We start from the raw sequence: 21503 nt of genomic DNA on the forward strand, positions 1-21503 counted from the left end.
AGCATTGAGGACACCATCAATCCTGACCAAATCTCCAACTCCATTTGCAGAAAGGAACCTCCACCATGTTTCACAGTTGCCTGCAATCCGCTCTCCAGGCCTTCAGCAAACTTTAAATTTTGACTCATCAGTTCAGAGCACTTGCTGCCATTTTTCCGCGCCCCAATTTTTAAGTTCTTGTGCATTGTTAAATTGGTTGGCCGTGTTTCCATGTCGGAGGTATGCCTTTTTGACTGAAACTCTTCCATGAAGACCACTTCTGGCCAAACTTCTCCGGACAGTAGATGGGTGTACCTGGGTCCCACTGGTCTCTGCCAGCTTTGAGCTGATGTCACTGCTGGACAGCTTCCGATTTCAAAGGGAAAGGAGCTTGATGTGTGTTTCATCTGTGTCTACAATCCTCATTGCTGCCTGGCTTTTTGCAAGTGTACCTATAAGATTGCTTGACCTACTGATGCTGGTTTAAAGGCAAAGGGTAGTAACACTAAATATTTATGTGATTTAGATTTTTTTTTCTTTGCTCACTTTGCATTTTGTAAATTGATAAAGAAAAATAAACAATAATTTATATTTTTGAAAGCATTCTTAGTTTACAGCATTTTTACCACAAGCTTAAGACTATATATACTAAATATACTGTATATATACAGTATATACACATATATTTATTCATATATATATATATATACATAACCAGTGTAGACACTCACACACACACACCTCTGGGCCACCAAGATGGAAAGAAATTATGTTAGAAAAATCATTTTACTTACAGATTCACAAATGATTAATTTTTATTCATTCATTATGTTCATCATGACTTGTACTGTAATAATATTGTGATCCCACATGTAACATGTAATTAAAAACTGGAATCCCACAAAAATTGGATTTGTTTTTTATTTGGTAAGTTGCATATTGCAAAATAAATTATTTATGTGGCTTCAATATTTACAGTAAAGAAAAGGAAAAACACTGTTCCCAGTGTCTGTCATTAGAGACACATAATTAGACTAAGATCCAAAAATATCACTAATATTTGCACAGATTTTCCAGGGCAACAGACATACATGACCATTGTCAATGTGTAAAATCTTGGTCTAAATCACTTCAACACACATGCTATAGATTGAGCTATAGTTTGCTGTGTATGTTTGTGTGTGTGTGTGTGTGTGTGGTGTGTGTGTGTGTGTGTGTGTGTGTGTGTGTGTGTGTGTGTGCGCGCGTACGTGCGTGCGTGTGTGCACACGTGTGTGTGTGTGTGTGTGTGTGTTTGTGTGTGTACAGCTCTGCAGAGGGTAAATAACAGAGGGACTCTCATCTGTCTGTTTCCCTCGTTTGTCTCATTGCTCTGAGTGGGACTGATGTGTGGGAAGGAATCAGAGCGGATATAACTCACTTTTGCCCTTGTTGTCAGCAGTTACCAATTTTTCACTGTGTGTATTTTATGCGTGGATGTGTGTTTGTATGCCCACATGTGAATAACATTGAACAACGACTGAAGGAGGTTAACACTGTGTTGTCTATGTGTATGTGTTGTTGCAGTGGTGATGGTGTGTGAAGGGCTGTGCTTTAAAGATAGTGATGTCAATTAAATATTGATTACTGATTATTAATTAATCTATGGTAGACTGTTCCATGATGTTGAAAACATGGTGGTTTTGACTTTCTTTCAAATGAGAAAGTTATTTATGACAGCATATTTGAAAAATAACTTCCTAATTTTAAGCAGTTGTAAATGTTAAATAATCCACATATAGTATGGAATAAAGATATGTTGTCATTCAGATATGAAAGGGGCAAACATAATTAGTACTATATTGGGGATTTTATGCATACACACACACACACACACACACACCATTGAGATTAGAAAGAGTGTTTTTTTTTTCTGTCCCTGAACTCTCAGCTTGTCCCACTCTGCCCACTTCATCAGTGCCACAGAGGCTTCGGAGACTCTCCTCCATAAAAAATAGAGCAGCACAAGCTTTTTCTACATCACACTTTCTGTTACCAGGAGATTAGAAAGTGAAGGTGGAGCACTCTGGAAAAAAACACTCTTGCTCTGGGCATCTGTACTGGAGCTGTAATCTTCACCGGAACCACACAACTCTTAGAGTGAGGGTAAATTATTTTCTTTTACCCCCCACCAAGAGAGAAGACTAAACAAATCTTTCACAGTTGAAGAAGTGGCACAGTTGAAATGAAAGACAAGAGTTGTCATGTTTTATTTATTCATTATCTCAGTAATATCTTTGACAGAACAGTACAAGCCTCATCAAGTACATGGAAATAAATAAAATACATGAACAGATGCTACAAATCATAGGTATTCATTTTTAATTAATTGGCAGGGGAACATATAGATATTAAGGTAATGTAAAAAAAAGAAAAAAGAAGAGCATATTAAAAAGTAAGTCAAATAAATAAATACATAAAATAATATATATTATATTCCCATAGTAATTGAATATGACTGTCTAACTATGGAAAAGAAGAACACCTAAGAAGGGTTTGAAGCTGAAATAGTAGGGTCGGCGGTACACTTTGTTCTTAGGAGCACTTTTGTTTTCATTCTAAGTGGTGTAGCAAGTTTAAGGGTCACACATGCACCAGGTTACATCAGGAGGTAGCAAGGAGGAGGCCGTAGGGGAGGATGGCAGAGTCCCAGTCAGGGAGCTCACAGTGTGGAGTCCCGGCAGAGGACAATCTCCAGCTCGGTGCGGTACAATTTCCCTCCATCAGACAGAGCCATGATGCTCTTCTTGTACCCCAGCAGTCCTTTTGAGTCCACAGGGTCCACGTCCTGCCACAGATGACACGGGCACATAAAATCAAGAGGCACAAAGTGGTCTATGGATGGTACAAACATACAGTACAGTGCAGAGGTATCTCAGGCAGCTGTTCTATATCAGCTCTATATTTGGCAAGTAGAAAAGTAACCTGAACTGATCAATCAATGGGCTAACTATTCATTACCATTTTGTTCTTGTCACAGAGGTCCTTCAGCAAAGCATCCAGCTCCTGCTCATCAATATACCCATTACCATCCTGGTGGAAGAGACCACACAAGAGGGTTGAATTATGCAGAGGAAAGACAAGTATGTTATCTAATGCTAACAGGTATAATGCTTACAATTTTCACCATCTTAGTTCAGCACGTTAGCATGCTTACATTTGCTAATTAGCACAACAGAAAAAAGATGAGGCTGATGGAAATGGCAATGTTTTTTGGTGCTAGATAAAAAGTCATGAAAGTTATAACAATTTATCCTGAGGGTTACATGAATGTGTCCACCAAATATTAATCCATCCAATAGTTGGTGAGACATTTCCCTCAAAACAAAAATGTCCCAGGAAAGGTCAGACATTTGGGATTCATCCTCTGGGCACGATAGATGGCTGTACAAAAGTTCATAATGTTTGTCAAATAGTTGTTGGACAAAAGTAATGGACATTGCCAGCTGTAAAGTTACGCTACTAGCATGCAGCAAACTTAGCATTTATCAAATACTTGTTCGGAGGAGAGGCACCAAGTGATAATATGCCGTCAATTTGAAGTGCATGAATAAGATGAATAAGAGGCAGTGTGCAATCAGTCAAAAACAGCCTTATAGATAATATGGCTCTTTTTAAAACACTGGACCGTCTAGCAACAAACACACCTTATGCATATTACATTTCATAGATGGATTATATTAGACACACAGACAACATGCTCTTTTTACCTTGTCATAGAAGGTGAAGAGGGAGTCAAATTCTTTAACTGTGAGCCTGATGCCCTGTGTAAAAGAGAGAGAGCAGTGAAAATTATTAGAAACTGCAGAGTATTTCTAGAGAGCAGTAAAAGCATCACATGATCCAGAAATTATATTAATCCAAACAGATTATGATAACTGGGACTAGAGTTGAGTTAATCCTGATAAGACTAATCCTCTGTCAGAAAGGAATTGTTGATCTGCTCTGGCAAGCTAGTATTATAACATACATGACAAAGTACATGTGGGAGATATATGCAGATTAGTACTGTTCCTGTGATACAAATGTTGAAATTTGAAGCATCAAAATTGCTTAGATAATAACTATGTATTCCCCTTAATAATGTCCAATGTCCAACTAAGAATACATTTGAAACTGTCCAATAAAATGAGAAATTTATTTTTCAAAATGCAAAATAAAAGTCCTGGATTTAAATTATTATTGTTGATTTAATCGTCAAATTGATTCAATAGAAGATAAAAAGCTGTTTCCAAACACAGGAGCCTATCATGTTTTAAAAGAAATGTTTTGCTGAATTGTACCTAATCTCCAGTGTTGTCTGGCTTCTCTCTATCCGGGGGGCAGGACTCCACTATACTAAATATTGCTATAGCAGCTGTGATTTTATGCCTAAAATCAATTTTACGTGTAATCTCACCTCGAACTTCAGCAAGAAGTTCTCCTGGACCGGCAAGAGCCTGCAGCAAAACAAAAAGGAAGGTTTTATCTTGGTAGCATCCTTTAAGAGAGGTTTAAAAATTTACAAAGAGAAATAAAAGTGGTGAGACACTTACCTCGCCATCTCGGAGAGGCCGAGTTTACCATCACCATTAAGATCAAACATCCTCAGCTGCACAGAAAGAAGAGAATTTATCAGAAAAAAAAGAAAACAGGAGGTCTTAAAACAACAACAGAAGTGATTGTGTTTAGACCACAAATGGATGAGTGATATTTAAGCTGGAGGGTGAACCCAGACATAAATGTTGTTCAGCATTAGTGTTGTTCAGCATATTAAAAGGAAAGCCTTTAGGGATGTTATTTCATTTACATTATGTAGAAATGCAACAGCCGCATGTTTCATGTTGAACATATGGGCATAGATGTAATGTACTCTTTTGTTAAGCAGAAATGGAAAAAGAAAGTGTTTTCATCTTAATTCTTAGAGTAACTGAGAACTTTGCAGCATTATTAAATAACGCCACAGTTAACTGATACAGAATAGTTTATATGTTATACAATAGCTTTTTTTAAATGTCAGTACCAGTGTAGGTATTACTGCAATGTTACTGTAAATATGGATAATCACATTTTCTACAATGTCAGTCTGCTAAAACTCTTGACCTTTAAATACTCTTGCAGTTATAATGTTGAGCTTGAAGTAGTACAAACATATTTTATGCCTATTAATACTCACAATTGTCTGTGTGTACTCATTGAGCTTCTTTTCATCATAGTTTCTGTTAGCTTTCTTCAGCAGGTCGGACAGGAAACCCTGCAGAGAGAGAAAAAGTACCAGTGATCAGAGATCCGGATGTAAAAACAGTCTTTTGTTTTTAACCCTTGTGCATCCCTTTGAAAAGGTTTCTCTGATGTCCTTACAAAAATGTCCATATCAAACAACTGCCATGAAATAATATGTTAATATTGTTTCCACTGAGTTAAATCTTTTAACCAACTTCAGTCCTGATCATCACTACCAAATTTTCATTCATTCTCAGATTTGAACCCCTTAAATCCCAGTTTGTTTACGTAATACATAATTAATTATTTTCTGTATACTAAATACTACTTTTTTTCACAATCTGGCATATGTCAGTGATTAGCAAAAACACACAAAATATTGAAAATTGTGGGCTAAAATTGTGTGTTGATGGGTTTCAATTGTGACATTTGTGTCCTCAAAGGTCTGGGTTTATTTTTTTTAGTTTGTTAGACTTACTGTAAGAGATTGAACTTCCAAAATTTGAAAATAAAAACCTACAGCGTTGCCAAAATGTATGCCATGAATTAACACAGCCAAAATGATCTCACAATTAAGGATAAAAAAGCCAAAAATATCCCTAGTAATGCACAAGGGTTTTGTTTTTGACTTTAAAGTGACAGCATACGAAAAGTGTGCAGGTTCAGAGTGGCTCCCACAGTAGAGCCATTAGCACTAATTATACCACTAGCATGGCACGGAAGCTCACCTCAACCAAAGTCTGGTATCTTTACTGTAATGATAAAATAGATATATGCGCGGATATATATCAACTACCTATTTACTGTTCTCTCTTTTGTTTTGATACTGTACACCCACAACTTTAAATCTCTGTGAGAGTGCTGTACTGTCGTCAAAACAGCTCTGTTTTTACCATGTAGGCAACTTTAAACGATTCATTCATCTGGCAGAGTTTGGAATACCGTGTATTACCTTCAGCTCATTCGACTCAATGTATCCACTTCGGTCGGTGTCATACCTCCTCCAGGCCTGTAGGAGAAGAGTGATGTTAGCTTTTAGAAAAGATCCCTTCTACTTTAACCAGGGAAAAATGATTTACGGAAAATTGTCAATTAAGAGAAATGACAGAAGTACAAGTGTGTCATTTGATATTGTGTAAATACAGAATTTCTCAAAGCCCTTTAAAAAAAAATGGATACCTAAACCCTTCCAGCACTCACTGCCTTCTCCCTGCAGAAAGCTGTGCTCCATTTATAATGTATGTTCTGTCTGAGAATAGCTTTAACACAGTACACCACTGAAAACCCTCCTCAGTCCAAGGCCGAGTACACCAAGTGTGTGTGTTCAATCACAGTGGACCAGATGTTCGATGTCTCAACGTTTCTCTCTAATTACTTCAACATATGCAACCAAAGAATAAGTATGGTTCAAATATGCTTCGTTTACTAGCTGGCATTAAATACCTGTATACAAATCTTTTTAAAGGTTAGTCCTACTGTCTTTGATTTAGAGTGATCATTTACGATTGGAGTTAATTTTTGGTTTGATAACTGGTCCACTGACATAGCTAAGGTATGTATGTTACGGAAGTTAATCTAGTTCATTTATATCAAACAAAACACTTTATGCTGCCAGGGATGACTCCGACCAAAATCATAAATGCAGCACAGTTTACAGCACATCTTCTTACATTTTTGTAACAGTTTTAATTCAAGACATTATCATGGCTGTAAATTATCAATCACTGTAACAACCTTATTGGACTGTTTCTACAAGACATAAGGAAAGAAAGAAAGAAACACTGACAGGCATTTATTTGGTGGCAAGGTAGATAGATATACAAACTTACAGTCATAAACGCAGAGCTGGATCCCACAAACTCTCTGAAACAGAGCAAGAAGTTTTCCTCTGTCGGCAGAAGCTGAGCCAACTAAAGAGTGGACGATGAAGAGACAGAGGGATTATTAGAGTGATTTTATTCCAGAGACTTGTTTTTATGTTTATGGGTTAGAGTTTTGATTCCTAAAGACAGAAAACATATACAAGGCTTTATTTAAACATGAGCTATATCTTTTAAGATGATGTTTTTATTTCATTGACAGTGAAAATACAGAGAAAAGCTGGAGTCAGACCCGGGGTGTTGGAGATATAGTGTATTATGTGTCCTGTGCCACTACAGGACGCCCCAGAACAGTAGCTGTTTCCAGTTAGTTCTCACCTCTGACATCTCAATTCTCCCATCAGCGTTCTTGTCAAAGTTGGCCATGAACTCTTTCATCTTTTCTTTGAATGCAGCGTGTGTAGGATCCTGCAACCAAATCAAATCACAGATTAAAGAGATTTCTGATAATGCGGTCTTAATGTGAACATATGTTTATGAGAAAACCTTATTTAAACATGCTAGCCAAGCTAACACTGTCCCAAGGAAATGTTTATTTTACGAAAAAGTATCTTTATTTTTCATATGAAATGGAATTCCACCCAGAGGTTTTCTATTAACATAATAAGGGAATGTAGATTGAAGTATAATATTAATATATCCATATTTTATTTTGTCAAATGATAGATTAAAAGTGGACTGAATGATCTGTTGTAAAAAAACATTATGGTCACATGTGTCTGCTACACCAACCCTGCGTCCCAAAAGATTATGTGCCCCTACAATTAAATTGCATTCTTAATTATGTTCCTTAGATTAAGTAAGTTAAGGACGTAAATTAAAATCGTTGACTTCTGATTTTGAACAGCAGTCTCCCAGGTGAAAGTCCCGTGTTTGTTTGACCTATCCATTTACCCAGACCTCCTCCATTTGTGGGCATGGAAACGTATTTGTGATACGTCAAAGACAAACGTAATCTGAGACTAAATACGTTTCCCTCAAATGTAATTGAGAATGCAGATTAGTAATATGAGAATGTAATTTTTAAGAAACAGGGCTGTTCCTAAACGAATCATTTTGGGCAAATTTAACTCTAGTATTCAGAAGTGTGTACACACTCACCACGCCTGCTCCCCGCCTTGCAGTCTCCAGCTCTTTGAAGAAGTTCTCCAGCTCTGTCCCTTCGATGTAGCCGTTTCCTGTTTAGCACCAGAGGAACTAAATTAGTTTGGCACGAGTTATGTTATGGTGCTTTTAAGTCATCGGAAGCTTTGTTGACTGATCAAAAGTTTGATTAAAGACCGTGGATGTGGATGAAAGATTTAACATCAGTGGGGGGGGGGGTTCTTGAATTTTAAAACAGTCGCCAAACCTTGAGTGCTAGTCCGGTCTAAAGTCTTCTGTGATTGGATCCAAGTAAGCAGCAAACTGTAAACTGCTTACTTGGACTTTATACAGCACCTATCCTGTACATGCTTGCAGCAGTACTTAACTCAGTTTGAGTATTTGGTTGGTTTAGCCGCTGGGAAATAAGATTAACACATGCTATATGATCTCTACAAATCTAATAACTTTTAATTGAAACCTCACTTTAATGAAGTGAAGGCAAGGCGCACAAAAACAAGCTTATGTCTAGAGAAATATATCATATATCTTGCGCTCAATTGGCATTTCTGGATTCAGTAATGTGTTGCAGCAGGAAAAAAGACAACTTACAAGAGTCACATTATAGCTGGAGTGTAAGCAGTCTAATGAGTTTTCTTGCCTACGAGGGTGAAAGTGTGCAGTCAGATTGATGCTTGTTGGGGCATTCTGTCCCTGTGTCTTATGACAGTCTGACATGATAGGGGATGATTTTAATACAATAGCTTACTTCACTGGTTTCTCTGCAAGTCAGAGGACAACATATAGGACATTCGGCACTCTCTTTATAATCATAAGAATGCGTCCCATCTGTCCACAACCCGAGCACAGATTGGGGTCTTTGTGCCTTATACAAAATAGACATTAATGAAATTGTTACTTCAATTTGGAATAAAACACAGATGTACAGAATAAAATTCTGAGATTCCCCCTGCCCCCTTTTTCATCTCTTAATCTCTTATCCTCTCATCTCCTCTCCAATCATTTTCTCCCTCACCTCCCCCCGTCCTCTCGTCTTTCTGCCCAGATTCATTTGCACACGATATGTGATAGGTGCTTCATGTCACCATCTGTGCCTTGGTTGAGCGAGCTGCTGTTTTAGATATAAACAAATCATTGAAGGGGCACAAAGCTTTGGGTCTGAAAACAGACACAACAAACTAAAGGCGAAATTTATCTTGAGTTTGGTTTCACTTTGCTTTCAGTATTCAAATTTAAATTGATAATACTTTCTTATCATCAGACTGAGTAACGGCTGGATTAACCCTTGTTAGGCGAACAATCAAAGTATGTACAGTACATGTGGGATATGAAATCCGCACAAACAATTTCACCAATAAAATTATAATATCTCTATCTGCAATATCAAATGACTGAGTGTTAGCCAGTTTGCTTCAAATTGGACTCTGCTTCTTTGGCTGGTTTGAAGCCACCAATTAAGTGAGCACAATAACCCTTCACTACATCACCATTTTTATTTATTCATCTTTTAAGATTGTTTTTTTCAACCAACATTGCCATCCCTATAGAGTCACTCTGATAGTCTAGCCAAAAAGATTGTATATTGTTGTATATTCACTATTTATCTGTGCCTTCATTTAGGGGGGATGATTCAGTAAGTTCTGCTTGGCTGGCAGAGCGGGTTTTAGGCAGTTCAAGTATGACAAAATTGTGTGATCAAGTGAGACAAGATGCATGCAAGAAGGGAGTATACACAACTGATTATGCATTACTGTGTCAGCAGAGTTGCACTATAGGCCAAGACCTGTAAATATGCATGAACGTGTGTATCTCAATGTGTTGTTGGCCTTCAAGGACATGCTCTGATTGACCCAAATTATACACTTATTGAATCTTGTTAACCACCTTGTAATGTTACGTACAGCATTGTCTCCTGAATTCGTGGGGAAATCAGACATGACGTCCTAGATTTATAACCTGAATACATTTTAATCTAAAGCATAACTGAATTTTAAATACAGTACAGATTATCTTAGGTTTGGGACAGCAAAGAACAAAAAATCTATGATAAGGTCTGAGTGTGTTCAAATCCTGTTACATGTAATAAAGTCCACATAAGTAACTGAGTTTTCAGATCATGTGCGCTCACTGCAAGAGTTTAGTTGCAATACAAATCTCTGCTGCCACATAAAAAGGGGCCCAAAATCCCACATGCTTACTGAGAGAGCAGCCTTTTTCCCAAAAACATTTTCAAAACCACAGCTCAAAGGCGACTGCCAATATCAACTAAAAAAACAATCCAGTTTCCCAAATGGAAATGACTGAAAAAGACAAAAAGGATCATGCAAAAACACTAGAACTTGCTGAATTTTAAGAAAAGCCCATGATTTTGAAGACTACTGTAAAATTTGCTGCACACATTCTTCAACTGGTTAAGGTCCTCAGATGTTTGTATGTTGTCCTCAATTTCCCTGAAGCCAATAGGAGCCAAGGTCCAGTCAGTCACTGCTGTACTGCAGCTGTGGTCAAGAAAACAACCATGATGCTATCTTAGTGAACAACAAACCGTAACCAACACATCCCCAGAAATAGACAGTTTTACAGAAAGGGGATGGAAGATTCTTGCAATTAAGTGAAAGCCTCTATCCCGCTGGATCAATAATGTTCCATACAGACTACTTTTTTACCAGAAGATGGCATAACAAACATTTTGTCAAACTTAGGAGGGATTAGCTTTTCTTTATAGTTTGCCTAAAACATGGTGGGAACATATTTAGCTATGATTTCTTCACCCTCATTATAATGAGTGTGGTGCCCTCGAACAGAACAATTGTTCTTCTCATGAGACGAGAGGGCCAGGGCAAAACACATTTCATAGCATTCTCTCTGTACTTTGTACTTTTAAATGCACATGGCAATAAACTTGAAACTCCAGTGAAGCAGTTTAAAGACGATGTCTTAGCAAAAGTCATGGAAGTTAAGTCAGAGACGTTCTGTATCAATTAGCCTTTGATGAGTTGTCCATTTACACTACCTATCTGCCTTTTCTTTGATTAAATTGCAGGACACGACTGTAGATGTTTTAAAATGTGACCTGTTTTAAGATTAGCCTAATGGTCTTTGAAATTCTGTGGCTCTTTGAATTGGCATCTTGGTTTCTTGAAACTGTGACAATATTTGGACAAGAGTGCGGCGCTGAGAAGGATGATGAGGCTAAGCCAGTGTTGTCTATTTGGTTCCAATTGCATTTCTCTTTTTTGAGATACACTATAAAAAGAGGGAAACTTGCTGATTTGCAACCAGCTGCAGCGAGTCATCATGCAGAGGCTTGCCCATGTTTTGCGCGTGGACTTCTAGGCACTGGCATCGTTTATCTCTGTCACTCCCCGCGCATGCTCAGATTTAAACTGTTTACGCAATAACGTGTCATACCCATAGACAGTTAACGAAATACCCGATGAGAGTTGAGTCAGACCCATAGACAGTTAAAGGAGATCGGTCCCCATCATAGACCGTTAGGACCATAGACATATAAAGAGTAACCAAGTAAATGTGCAGTTTAAATAAAAACTGCCACTTTTCATTTCATCCTGCTACTTTAAACAAGTAGCCTACTGGTACGCGTGCTTTGTTAGGGGTGCAAGACATATAAACGCAATATCATTATACAGCAGATTGTTACATAAGTGAGTATGACCTATTCTGCGTGTCCAAAAGCAGCACTAATGTATGACTGTCAGTTGAAATAAAGAAAACTTGTTTAATTTTTTATGAATCTATTTTGTAATTTTACATATGTTTAAAAATATCGGAATTCATATTGATATTGCAATATTCACTAACTACCTCTGTCCCTGTTCTGTTTTTAAAGACACATTAGGTTTTTCAATAAGATTGATAGTCAAACTGGAAATGTCACCATTCTTATCCCTTTCGGTGATTATGTTCCCAGTTTTGATCTCGGACGTCTGGTGACTTTATATCATATCAGAATATTCTATTACTGTTAAGCACATTATGAATATTAAAATACGCCTAACCATGTGTCCTGTTTCATAGCTACATGTATGACCTTTTTAGCAAAAAAAACCATGAAAATCAGTTCGGTATTCAGTGAGATTGATTAATTAAACGCGCTGACAGCTCATTTCAGCTGCCCAACACATTACACTGAGTGGAGCGGGTGACCGGTCCAAGATGGCGGCCCCACGGCTCGTCGGCGCCAATAGGCAGTAGCGGTCGATGCGGCGTCTACTCTTTATATGTCTATGGTTAGGACCATAAGGTCAGACCGGCTCTGGGCGATTGCAGTTGTGAGTTGCGCATGCTCAGATTTAAACGGTTTACAGCATAACGTGTCATACTGAAATCCATGAAATAATAAACTTTTCTGATTACAAACAATAACAGAAGATGGGAATCATTTCAACAACGGTGTAGCTATCTGTGATAGTTTGATTGCTAACGTTAGCTCAAACGGCCATTCGAGTGACAGCCTTTGTTGTGTTTGATTACTAGCTTGTAGCTAAGCTAGCAGTCATTTCAAAAACGTGTTAGCTACCTGATTGTTTGATTGCTAACGTTAGATCAAAATGCCATTAAAGTGACAGCCTTTGTTGTGTTTGATGCTAACTTGTAGCCAGCAGTGAACACACTTCGTTAAGTAGGTAAATTTTTACTGTATTGACATTACAAAAGTCTCTTGTTAGCATTTGTTTACTACTTGTCACTCGTCGCAATGCGCGACTCAAATCTGCACTCGACTTAAATCGGGGAGTGACGGTTAAATATAAGCATCTCGGAGAGCACGCGCCCATATGCTGAGGCTCAGTCCTCGACGCAGCTGCCACTGTTCCGACCTGCGGCCCTTTGCTGCATGTCATTCCCATTATTTTTGTCTTTTCGTATATAAACTGTTCTATCAACTATAAAGGCCTAAAAATGCCACACATAAAATCATTTTAAAAAAATATAAGATTAAAACCAGCATCCCGACCTCTTAAGTAACCAACACTAGCGCTAGTTTGCTAGCTTGGTTGTCAAGGTGCTTAGGTGTTTAGGGCGTGGCTATGATGTGATTGACAGTTTTCGGCCTGTCAATCATGACCATAGACTGATTTAACGGTCTGTGATCGGGATTAACAGGTCTGTGTGTAGCCACGCCCCCAACGTATCCCCTGCGTTATCGTCTATTTTAAAATTAATAAATCCATAATTTACAAATTTGAAAGTAGTGATTGCGACCATTAACTCATTATGAAAATGTTTACTGAGGTAAAAAATCAAGATAGAAGTAAGGTAATTTCCCCATAGACTTCTATGAAAAAGAAGTTTTGGAGACAATCGAGTCCCCCCCTGCTGGAAATTAGATAGAATGCAGGTTTAAGGCTCTTCTGCCCAAAGCTACCAGTCTAAGGTTTCTATAGTAGCCCAGAACGGACAACCCAAACACTGGCTTCAGAGAGAGCCTTTCGCGTATTTACATTAGCCTACCTGAAGACCACTGTAGATTCTACTTCACGCTTGGAGATCTCCAAGCTGCAGCTAAACACTCTTGTGGGGTGATAAAATGGGTATTGACTTGGTTGCAATCTGCAACCCCACCACTAGATGTTACTAAATCCTCATTCTCAGAAAGCTCTCAGATTCTGAAGCTCCTCTCAATAAACTCCTGTAGAAAACACCCTTCATCCTCTCCTCTCACACACTTTCCCTCCTTCTGCTTCTCACTCCCCCTCTCCTGTCTCTCTCTTGTCCTCCCTTCTTTACACCCTTTTGTCCCTCCCCATCCATGGATGTATTATAAGCCCCCATCTCTCCTTCACTCTCTATTCTTCTTCTTCTCTTTCAGCTCCCTCCCCCTCCTGTCACCCTCTCCTTCATCCTTCTCTGTATTAACTTAAGGCTAAGTCTAGTTTCATTTCAAAAAACATATCACACATTATAGTGATATCCACGTGCATGAGTGGGTTGTAAACACGCTAAGTATTTTTTTTTAATTGTTCATCCTGTATTTACCCTCGAGAGATCATTGAGGGGCGACCCTCATCGAGCCAAATCAAGTATATTAGAAAGAAATAACACTGAAGTAAAGACTATTTCCTATATATTGTATTCATATCCAGTTACCTGGAGCAAATATACTGTTTTCTTACAGTACGCTAGTTAGTGATATTACTGTAATATTTTTCATGTTATTGAATTATTTACTGAAATAACACAGAAGAAGAATAAACTCTGGAAACAAAATGACTGTAACACATCACCTACGTAACCCTGAATATCTAATAACATACCTTTTTTTTCAGTGTTATATATTTAGCTTCTAATAGACGCTAATTGATCACTCAATTAATGCCACATTCAGTAGATTTATGGACACTAGCGCACTAACCGTCTACATCAAAATGTTTCCAGATGTCGATAAACTGCGTCGCGGTGATCTCAGCCAGGTGCAGGTGGGGCGGCTGCTGTGCTTGAGATGCCATCTCTGCTGTTTCTCCCTCCTTTTAGTCGAGTGTAATAGTAGGGGTAAACTTTTCCCGGCGTAGAGCTCCTCGGTACTGTGGACAGCTCCTCCTCAGTTGAGGCTTTTAAGACCCCCCCCCCGTCCGCGCTTCTCCTGCCCGCCAAATGGGGGCGCATTCAGCGTCGAGGGAGCCAACAGACTAAAGACCAATAACAGGAGAAGGAAGGCTCTCCTGGGCTTTGCGAGTAACCATAAAGGGCTGTCCATGTTGCTGGTTTGATACCAGGGTCATTATACATCATCTAATCCTGCTGCTCCTTTGAGGAGAGAATTACATCATCATTTATAGAGGGCCACCCTGCTGGCTACTGTGGAACTTGTAGAATCTATCATCCATGTGTCTTCCTATAGCTTACTGCACTGCCAATTATTAAATCAAGATTAAATATATGTGAATAGATTATGAAAAGGAATTATGAGTAAACATGTCCTCCCAGGGATTTTCAAAACCTCAGGAGAACTCAAAACAATAAATGTGCAATGATGTGCATCTCATGCTCCGTGGGAGCCACATTTTCGTCTTCCCTCACTGTCTGTGGATTGCTGAGGTTTGATTTTACCAATCAGATGACACAGATGAGATTACACCCTCCCTCCATTCTTAGCTTTTACTCTCATCTCCTCCCTCCCAAAACTTTCAACACCCTCCATTATTCTTCCTGGCCTGTAGAGGTCAGAGGGGCACAGTCTCCTTGGCCAATCGAACCCATACTTGGCGTGAACCCAAGCAGCAGCAGCAGCAGCAGCAGCAGCAGCAGCAGCAGCAGCAGCGACGGCGGCTGTTGTATAGCTACTAAATCACCAACATGCCTTTTGTTCATTCCGCAGGATGAGCCATCACTACTATCTTTTTCTCATCTTCCCCTCCTACTGTAGTGCATCTCCCTTCTCTTGGTTGGGTGCTGTGATGTGGGGGGAGGGGATTCAGATGAAGAGGATGCAAAAGAAGAAGAAGACACTTTATCTTCTTCCTGCAGAGCTGTGTGCTGCTAATCAGAAAGAAATGGGAGAAAACCAACTGAGAGAGAGAGTTGAAGAGAGCAGGTAATAGTGTGTGTAGGATAACTGCAAATGAACAACTACTGTATGTGTATTGGAAAAGGTGTGTGTGTGTGTGTGTGTGTGTGTGTGTGTGTGTGTGTGTGTGTTGTGTGTGTGTGTGTGTGTGGTGTGTGTGTGTGTGTGTGTTGTGTGTGTGTGTGTGTAGGGAGGGGATATTTATAGGAACTGCCATCTAAAGCCTAAACTGTATGAATAAATAGATCAATGTACGCATATGAATTGTTTGCAGAGCTCTGAGCGCTCTCTGTTAAAATGCTGGAGGTGAAGGGATGGGATGAATAATGGAGAAGTGTAGACCGTGAGAGAGACAATGATGGACAAAGATGTTAACGGTTTTCTGGTCACCTTTCAATTAGAAAAAGTGTCATGTGGATATGAACATGTACACTCACGAATATACACATAACACACGCACGTGCTGCACACACAAATGTGCACATATAAATACAAATTTTAAACAGGCAGGTGATATTGTGTTGGCTATGCAAACTCATCATTGTACAGTTTGTGGATTGCAGATTATGGATAATTATGCAATCCTCTTAATGCTGTATTATACAGTATATGAACTTAAGATGAGTTAAAGCTGGCTTAATGTTAACAATTAACATGGATATGGAAAGCAGGATTAGGAAATGTTGCAGCAGGTGTATAAGAGGCTTTTTAGTTCACTTTAATTTAATTTTTCTGAAATGCTACAACAATGTAGCATTTTTGCAGTAAAAAAACTGATTATTTTAAAAAGGATAAACTCTGTTTAATAACCAAAACAGACCATATTGAAATCTTTTCAGTTTAGTCGTTTTAACTACCAGTGAATCCACTATCAAACCATACAGGATCCATGTTTCAAATCCCTGTTAGAAGCGCTGAAAGTAACATGCTAGCTGTAAGCACTGACTTACTATAATGTAGAGCCCTATGGAATCTGGGTTTAACTTTTTAAAATTCGCAATTTCGCAAGTCTGTTTTGTCTGTTATCACAGAAACTATAGGGCTCTAAAGCTGCCATCAGTCTGTGACAGGCCCCGGCCGGGCCCTCGTTGTAAAAAAGACAATTGCCACCGGGCTAAAGAACTTTTCTTGGGGAAACCCTGAGATTTGTGTTTTTGGTGTCTTGAAAACTAAAGTTGTTCTGTCATAAAGCCCCAGAGGATGATCCCCTTCTTAGAGACACTGACACTAAACCTGAAGAAGACTACGGCAAAACATTGCCAAAGGTTTGATTTTAATTTGTTTGTTTCTTTGTGAGGTTCATATGATAAGACGTTGGAGTCCAAAACTTAAACCTTAGCCGCTTCTAAATAATACAAATGCAGCTGTACAACTCCTTACTTGCAAGGAGTCGTGTGTGTGTGTGTGTGTGTGTGTGTGTGTGTGTGTGTGTGTGTGTGTGTGTGTGTGTGTGTGTGTGTGTGTGTGTGTGTGTGTGTGTGTGTGAGAGAGAGAGAGAGAGCCTCTCCCTGATGTTTTCCACAAACAGTGTTGTGTCAGTTTTAGAACTTTATGAGGTGGGAACTGTCCGTGTAGGTTTAGTACTGCACTTCCACACACACTACAGATAACTGTAGACATCTGGAAAGCACGGTAACTGCATGCTGACAACAAGCCTACATCTAATATTCCCTCCATACATCACAAGCACATGCGCACAAACATTCTTCTGAATGGCCAGGAGTGCAGTTACCTCATTCATCTGCCATCATTAGCTCCACATCCACTCAGGACAGGCATGTTAATGTGGTCTTTGATGCTCCGAACTTTCAATTCTGCAAAACCTCCAACAAGCCCCTAATCATGCAGATAATCAGATATCAGCTGAATTGATAAATTACACCAAAGTCCTCCTCACCGATGTGATGCCACTGAGACAACAAACATTCAAACCTGCATAATTACGCGCTCGGAGGAACAATAAATACAAAATCTGCATACTTATTGTTGGTAGGAATGAATATCACAGTTGGGATTATTTGTGTGGAAGTCCGTGCAGATTAGATTAGGCTTTTTGGGTATGATTGCTGAAGCATTAATTCGGTTGTGCAGAAGTCAAAGTTGGATTGTATTTGTGTAAATTAGAGTGACAGGGTGCCTCATCGCAGTAATCAGCCATTTATATCATGCACCATGTGCACTGAGTAACTATAGTGTGATCATTACAGATAGAATCAGTTGGAGTTGCCAAAGGCTGGAAACAGAAAGCAGAGTCCAATTTTCAGTCTATTTGGCAGATTGTGTTGTGATTATTTCTCTGCAGAATACTGGGGCAGATGAACACCTTACAATGAGAAAAACCACATCAGCATTGACTGCATGCCATTTATCGAGGCAACACATATGTAGAAGACCACCTATAGTTATAGCAGCAAACACTACCATCACACTGGGGCCTCCTGCTGAGCTAGGAGCTAACCTCACACAGTGTGACACAAGCATCTCCACATGGCATTACCCTCAGCAGATAGTTTCACATGATAAAATTGTAATTTTTAATTTGCTGAACAGTTAGGAGGAGAATAGCATCTCTCTGTCTGCATGCAGAGCGATGTGTTCTCCCTCTCCTCTATGGGGAAACAATTAAGCAACGGGACCTCTAGAGACCTCTGTATTCAACCCCACCTGTAATAATGTCACCTGAGACTAAAAAAGTCATTATTTGCTCTCATGATACAACCGAGAGAGCTGTGAGGATGCATGGCAATAACTTCATGGATCCATACCAAAATGATTAAATGCATTATCAGGTCATTAAAATTTCAAGGCAGTAAGAAAAGACACAACACTGGTGAGCAGAGAACACGCACACACACGTTAATTAGTTTGTTGTTTGTCAGCAGGATTACGAAGCACCTATTGGCTGGATTTTTATGAAACTTGGTATAGACAAGGTATAGCATGGGCTAAGGAAGAACCCATAAAATTCTGGAGCAGATCCGAATTACGTTGTGAAAAACTAATGATATTCCCCTTTTGTTAACATTGCGAGATAGGGTGTTAGTGCTGAATTTATGTGATAGTAGAATAATCGTAAAGAAAATAGTTTTCCAGACTGGAGAAATTGACCCTGCATTTACATTGTGAGATGGAGCATGCCTTGGGGGAAGTCTGCACTCTCCGAGTGCCCTTACTTTTTGATGTTCTAATGTTGTATATTCATTCCAACTATCTGTACTACTGCCCTCTAGCGCAATTGTTGGTCTTGCAGTATAAAGCCCTTTATAACCAATACCAAAATGCCAAAATGTAAGTTTAGATAAGGCTCAGAATGAATCAAATAATGTAGATGGTGGTTACCAGGGTGTCATTAACAAAGTGTTTGAAACCAACACACTAACACAAAGGCTCATGCCCTCCACTCCCGTGACTTGCACCACAACACTTCATCATTGGTGTTTTTTGGGAGGAGAAAAAGAAAAATGAATCTGTGCAGACTAACATGAATCTCATACACACACACACACACACACACACACACACACACACACACACACACACACACACACCACAACAGTACAGGAGCTCACTGCTATGATGAATCATTGTGTGTTGACAGGCTTTCATAAACAAATGCACTGAAGCACAACAAGCACTCCCACATGCACCTATAAAAGTGCAGTACACATACCTGAGCAAACATATCCTCAAATGTGTGTGTGTGTGTGTGTGTGTACACACATATTGAATGCCAACAAGTTGTCCCTGAGGCCTGATTTGTGCCCCCTGCCCCCACCTCTGTCTCAGCAATCCCTTTTATAGAGTCAATTAAATTGAGCAGGTGAACAGAGGTTTATCGAAGTGCCTTCAAGCAAAGAGACACCAATGTATAGTGAACAACACTGGCAAAGAGCTAATCGGTTAGCCATTGATTTTGATTGTCAGTGAAATCAGAAAGCAGTCCCTGTGATTACATGTGTTAATTCAAATGAATCACATGAAACCAAAAAACAGTGTGTGCCATATTGGACATAATCTAGTTGCCAAACGGTTAGAGAACATGACCTAATAATACTCAGCAGCTTCACACACTGCTTTTGGCTCCTGCACATTTAAAGCTTTGGCTCCATCATGTTTTTATTTTGGACAGAATATGATACAATAAGCTCAAAGTGCAAGCTGTTGGCTCTTAATGGAGGCCAGGCGGGTTTTAGTCACACCAGATTAACATTTTTGATTTGACAGAGAAATATGCCGACTTACTTGCACTGTCAGCAGAAAGCTGACCTGAAAAGTAATGTCTCAGACCTTGAATGAAACGTTGCTTATTTGTGCATTCATCCATACCTTCCTTTTATATGTTTAATCTTCCCAAGAATGCGGCTTCAAAGGTGAGCTTTACAGTGGAGTAATTAAAGATAAAATTAACATTCAATTCAAGCATCTTTCTATTATGTAATCCAAGATGTTTTAGTAAACCAAACATCAAGTGAACTCAGTATGAGACTCTTTGTCAGACAAACACTGCTTCATGTATTTACATTATGTCTCTTTGAATAAAAAGTATTTGCATTTGTTCTCATGGAGGAGGTTGTGTTTGACCCACAGCACTGAATTTATATCGACAGCCTTCATCACCACTTAGGGCCGCTATGATCAGATGATAATCTGTCAGTTCAACTCAAAACTCACATGCTCAGCAGACAGAAATCATCCATCGTTCCAGTAACTTTTTCAGTTAATTATCAAACTAAAACAATTCTGTCTGCTCTAAATTCCAGATGTTACCTTTTAACAAAATATGCAGAGCTCCTTAGCGCAAAACAGATAACTGGGTAATTACTCGACACAAAGAACTGATTTGTTGTTTGCCTGCAGCAAATGTACGATATGTCTTTAATGCCACCACTGAATGTGGATGTGAGGGTTTTAGATATTATTTCTGGGTGGACATTTATTGACCACTCAGTCAGTTAAATATAAGATCAATAAAAAACATTACTTTTAGCAGCTCATTTATATTTGTTATGCTTGCAAAATGTCATTGTAATCAACCTTTTGAATCTGTTCTAATGATGGATGATTTGTCTTGAGGTGGCACATTGTGACATTGTTGAGCAATGTGGTAATTTGACCATTTAGGTCCTCGTCCGGTGTACCATACAGAAATGATGTTTTATGCACAGTAACATAAAACAAAATTAAAAATAATCAACTATTAGCTCAGAAAACGCTTAATAAGTCAGCAATTACTGTAAATCCCATTTACATTTAGTGTTGTTATGATCTGAAGGCAGCTTCATATGTAGCATGAGACATAAAGCTCATGTATGACGGAGGTTGTGTTTCCTGCTGGTTCCTCTCTGCACAGACAAAAAAGTAGGAGCACCAGAGAAGAGAGTTAAACTGATCAGCATTTTGAGAACATGAACCCAAATACCATTGTAATTTGGTAATAAATCTTAGACTATCCAAAACGATACTCAATCAGTAAAACCAGCCATTAGAACAAGAACTTAAATGCAATATTTCCAAGAATTGACAAGGATTGACACTTCAATTCCGGCCGGGTGTCAGAGGTTAATTGGCTGTTGTTGTTTACGAGTGGAAAACACCTGACACGATGGAAGATTTGTGATTCCAAATCCCTCTTTTCTCCTCTGACACGTTTTGAATTTTTCTCTACAGGCACCTAAACTGCATCCACAACCTCATGTAGTACTAAAACCAAAACGGCCTAAGTCTAAATGAAAGTTGGATTTATTAATTCCTCCCACAGATTTTCCAACTGCGTA

The 21503-nt window shown here is 39.0% G+C and overlaps 1 protein-coding gene across 1 annotated transcript; it reads right to left on the reverse strand.

Moving 5' to 3' along the window:
• Positions 1–2217: 2217 nt before the first annotated feature.
• LOC116691556 (calretinin) lies at positions 2218–14834 on the reverse strand. Its single transcript, XM_032519292.1, has 11 exons — positions 14578–14834; positions 8202–8278; positions 7419–7508; positions 7050–7130; positions 6173–6229; positions 5174–5251; positions 4554–4609; positions 4418–4457; positions 3729–3782; positions 2980–3051; positions 2218–2806 (listed from the first exon to the last, which is right to left on the reverse strand). The coding sequence occupies exons 1-11, from the start codon at positions 14669–14671 to the stop codon at positions 2681–2683; spliced, it is 825 nt and encodes a 274-aa protein (XP_032375183.1). The 5' UTR covers positions 14672–14834; the 3' UTR covers positions 2218–2680.
• Positions 14835–21503: the final 6669 nt, after the last annotated feature.

Source organism: Etheostoma spectabile, chromosome 1, assembly GCF_008692095.1.
Source record: "Etheostoma spectabile isolate EspeVRDwgs_2016 chromosome 1, UIUC_Espe_1.0, whole genome shotgun sequence".
In the NCBI taxonomy this organism is placed as follows: Eukaryota; Metazoa; Chordata; class Actinopteri; order Perciformes; family Percidae; genus Etheostoma; species Etheostoma spectabile.